This window comes from Bactrocera latifrons, unplaced genomic scaffold (assembly GCF_001853355.1).
Source record: "Bactrocera latifrons isolate USDA-ARS-PBARC rearing strain unplaced genomic scaffold, ASM185335v1 scaffold_1, whole genome shotgun sequence".
Lineage (NCBI taxonomy): Eukaryota > Metazoa > Arthropoda > Insecta > Diptera > Tephritidae > Bactrocera > Bactrocera latifrons.
The window spans coordinates 4,394,049-4,398,295 of NW_017534407.1; the positions used below are offsets into that span (position 1 = coordinate 4,394,049).

The window sequence follows — 4,247 nt, forward strand, 5'->3', positions numbered from 1 at the left end:
AAAAATTTATTATTATTACAATTTTATTCCAAAAATCATAATTTTCTAAATCAAAATTTTTTATTCCCCCACCCACAGGCTGAATTGGAGAATTACACATTCTTACCGTTTAGCGTCTTCTTAGCTATATTTTGGATATTCACCTACAAGAAGGTTCCTGAGACTAAGAATAAGACATTCGAGGAGATATGCGCACTGTTCCGCCACGGAAATGGAAGGTATAAAAAACCATACATAAAATCTTTACTTACATATAAATATTTATATTTGAGGTAAATTTTTTATAATTACGAGAAATTAATTGAAAATTGCTAAAAAAAGACATACACTAATTCTCATCCAATCAGTCAAATTGCCAATTATAATTGCAATAATACTAACTCCATATCACAGATACTTATTTCTTGACAGTGCTTAAGAGTTACTTACTAAAAGAAATATAGAAGTGTAAGAGGTTCTCATTTCATTAAGTCAATTTGAAAATGTTGTTCCTAAACTTTACTTGTCAAATATGAATTATTTGAGTGTAAATAATTTGTTAACGTAAAAAGCGCATAAGAAGATTTAATATTTTTTGGTTGACGATTTTTTTGTAGGGATATAGAGGGGAATCTCCATTTTTCTGGTAAGATCCAATTGAGTCAAAATATATCACTGATATTTCACATATTGAGGGCACTGAAAAGTATTACAGTATAGCCGCACATCATTCTATAAGAAATCAAGCTTAATTCCACTCAAAGTAGACAGATTAATAAAAATTGCACAATAATCAGGCATAATCCATAAGTCTAATAGTATTTAATGATGCCTGAAGTATCAGTAGACCAAAAACTAACAACAAGTTGTAGACGCGTACTGAGAACCGTGTAACCTTACAACTTATTATTTCATGAAACAAACAGGCAGGTGCCAAGCACCTACCAGCTGTGGCTACATGTGTATTGTGGAATTGAGTGTCATTGTTGGAGTTGTCCGCACTTTGAACGCGGTCCAGCTGCTTCGCTACTGTGATTTTTCCGAGCGCTCTGCACCAGACCACGTTCCCATAAATATAATTGCAAAACTACGATTTCATAGAGCCAGTACACCACTTTTTGTGAGAGGCTCCCACTCCTCCCAATTTTTCGTCTACAACAGTTTAAGGCGAGTGATGCCTTTTCACACTCTCCTCGTTGCTTGGTTTCCATGAGAATTTTCTGTTAAGAATAAGCCCTTATTAGCTCACCCGGTTCACTGGTATATAGATTCCCACGAGGGGTGAGTAGCATCAATGATTTGAACCTTCTAGTAAATAGAACTTCTACTTGGCTTCAACCCCTAATGTAGAGGTCCATGAGTCTCTCTAGCGCTTTTAATTGAAATGAGGTGAAATTGAGGCGGCTATTGTTCTTGGCAGTGACATGAGAAGTTTTACTGGCTTTCGAGATGAATGCCACTCTACTCAGCCTCCAAGCTGTCGTAATGTGACTTTATCTGACACAGTTCACGGAGATGAGCGCCATCCAACTGGATGATACCTTTGTTGCACGCTGAAACAGTAACAGCAGGTAAAATTTTAACGGATTCCGGAGAGTGCTGGTTAACCGGAAAACATTTTACCATAGATTTTCAAACACAGATTAGATAAAAAAAAATTCTTTGAGATTATTTAGAAAATTAATCAAAAGGTCTTGCAGAGTAGACAGTTTTGTAGTACCAAAACATAAAAGTTTTTATGAGCAGTAAGAACTAGAGAGATGGAAAATAATTGAGGCTTTGCACTGCGTCCTAAAATATACATATTGTGCCCTCTACTAAATCACATTTGGTGAAAAAGGTCCAGCACTGTGAACAATTTAAGGAGCTTACTTCTTGCGACTGAGCTGATGTGATCCCTGGCCACGTAGTTGAACCTAGAGCCATGAGCCCGCTTCTATAAATTGCTGGACAATCTTGAATCAGGAGTTCTGGAGTTTCATGTACCTTGTCGCAAAACGGGCAGTTTTCACAACAGACTATACCCGTGTTGGACAAATGCTATCTGAGACTGCAGTGCCCTGTAAAGAGCACGACAAGGAGACGGCATTTGTCTAATGAGAGGTCTCTAAAATTTGCAAGGTTGCATCCTCAAGGGATTTTCAATTTTGAATATATATAATATGCCTTTTTACAAAAACAAATTATTACACTTGTCGACCAAGTCATATACGCGATGACATCTTCGGTTTTTTTGATATGATTTCATTTAGCCAACATTTGCACGATTTTTAAATTAATCTTAATTTAGGAATTCATATAATTATATAATTTTATATACAATTTTATAACCCTTCCGTTTGTTTTACTTAGCTTAAATTTTCTTAAATAAAGTTTTATTAATTTTATAACGCATTTGCTTGTCATGTTGCCATTGAGAAATAGAATTTGAGATTTCTATTATTATTTTTTTTTTTAATTTAATTAAACAAACGTTAACCAAGCAAACCAAAAATTAATTAATTATCGTTTACAACAAAAAAAAAATTAAAATAAAATAACGTACGTTAACACACAGAAGGACATTCCGAGATAGTAGACTGTATGGGTAAGTTGCATGATAAACAACAACAAAATGAAAAAATAAATACAAAAACACAAACTTCTGTTCTCAATAAAAACAATTTTTTAGACGCAGTGAAATGTTGAAAATTAAAAATAATTTTTATAAATATAAATTTAAAGAAAAAAAAATCGCTTTAAAAACTACTAAATACAATTTTTGATTGATAACTATGCGATTTAGAGTCTGAGAATTTGTTAGCATACAGTTTATCTTTTCTCTTTAGCTTACTCTTTAAGTCTTCAACTTCCTTAACTGGCCATGCCTTTGCCGTAGTTAAACCACCGTTATTTGTAGTTTGTGTTTTGGATTATTCTCCATGAAACGCTTTAGTGAATTTAATACAATGATACATATTTACGAATCGTTTTCATTTTCGTTCTCTATATTGAGTATATACTTACTTACATATAATGCCTTCCTTTAATATAATATTTTTGACGATTTTGAATGCTTTGAATGCCTGCTTTCGTGTCACTCTCAACGTAAATTTATCATCAAATATTGAAATTCTAATGTACATACTCAACTATTCACATTTGCTCTTCTAAATTCCAAATTCTCAGTCATTCAACTCGAAGTTTCATTAACGATGCGAAGTTAGAAGGCGAAATTTCTGCTCATAAAATTGTTGTTTCTTCATGCATTCTCATTTTCTACATTCCCTCCAAATCGTACACTAACAGTTACATAATTATTAGCTTGAATACTTTTGCCGGTAAAAATCAAACAAAATAAAATATTATTTATTTTTTATTTTTTGAAAAACATTTTTTTTTATTTATTTTTCTTTTTTATTATTTATATCTCGTTTTCTTAATTTACTTTCCGTTACATTCACGCCCTCTCCCGTAGCGATGATGAATCCCTGCACAGACAAAGCGATTCCACCGCCGATATTGAAATCTCCCCTCGCAATGCGGCTGCCGAGCACTCGAAACAACAGTGAACCACAAAAGCAAAAACACGTCCGATTTTATTACTTGATTTTTCATAATTATTTTTTTCAATATATCCAATTTAATTTTGTATACATTTAAAGTACATACACATATTTTTTTTTTCTAAAACTGTATTTAGTTTGTATTAAGTCTCGCTGAAGATCACAATTAAAATTAACTTAAGAAAAATTCGTTTTTTATTTATATGTATCCTAAAACAATGGCAAGGTAAATGAATTCTCAAATAAAATATAAAAAACTTTAATTAGTAATTTAGTTCCAATTAAAATTAAATACGCAACAATAATTAAGGTTAAGAATAAAATTTAATTACATAGACAGAATAAAAAAAAATTTAACTAAAATTAAAAAAAATTAAATTAATTACAATTGTATTTGAAAAAAGCTAATATTAAAATTAAAAGATTGTAACTCAAACTCAATTTCAAAATTAAACTTACTGTTTCAAAAATTAAAGAATTAAATAAAAATTAAAAATTAATTATAACTAACTTTAGTTAATTATAACTAAATTTAATACAGATAGTTAATTATAACTAAAGTTAGTTATAACTAAAGTTAGTTATAATTAGAATTAATTAAAAAATAAAATTAAATAGAGCCAAATATAAGCAAGAAGTTAAAAATAAAATTAATCATAATTTAATTTAAATAAAAAGGCAAAATTACATGTAATAAATTTAAATTAAAGTTAAATATATGTA

The 4,247-nt window shown here is 30.5% G+C and overlaps 1 protein-coding gene across 1 annotated transcript in view; it reads left to right on the forward strand.

The window, feature by feature from the left end:
• LOC108978108 (glucose transporter type 1-like) overlaps window positions 1-4,247 on the forward strand; it is a 93,607-nt gene that overhangs the window by 77,974 nt on the left and 11,386 nt on the right. The window contains 1 exon segment of the mRNA XM_018948237.1: window positions 79-218. Within this exon segment, the coding sequence (XP_018803782.1) occupies window positions 79-218 (140 nt within the window).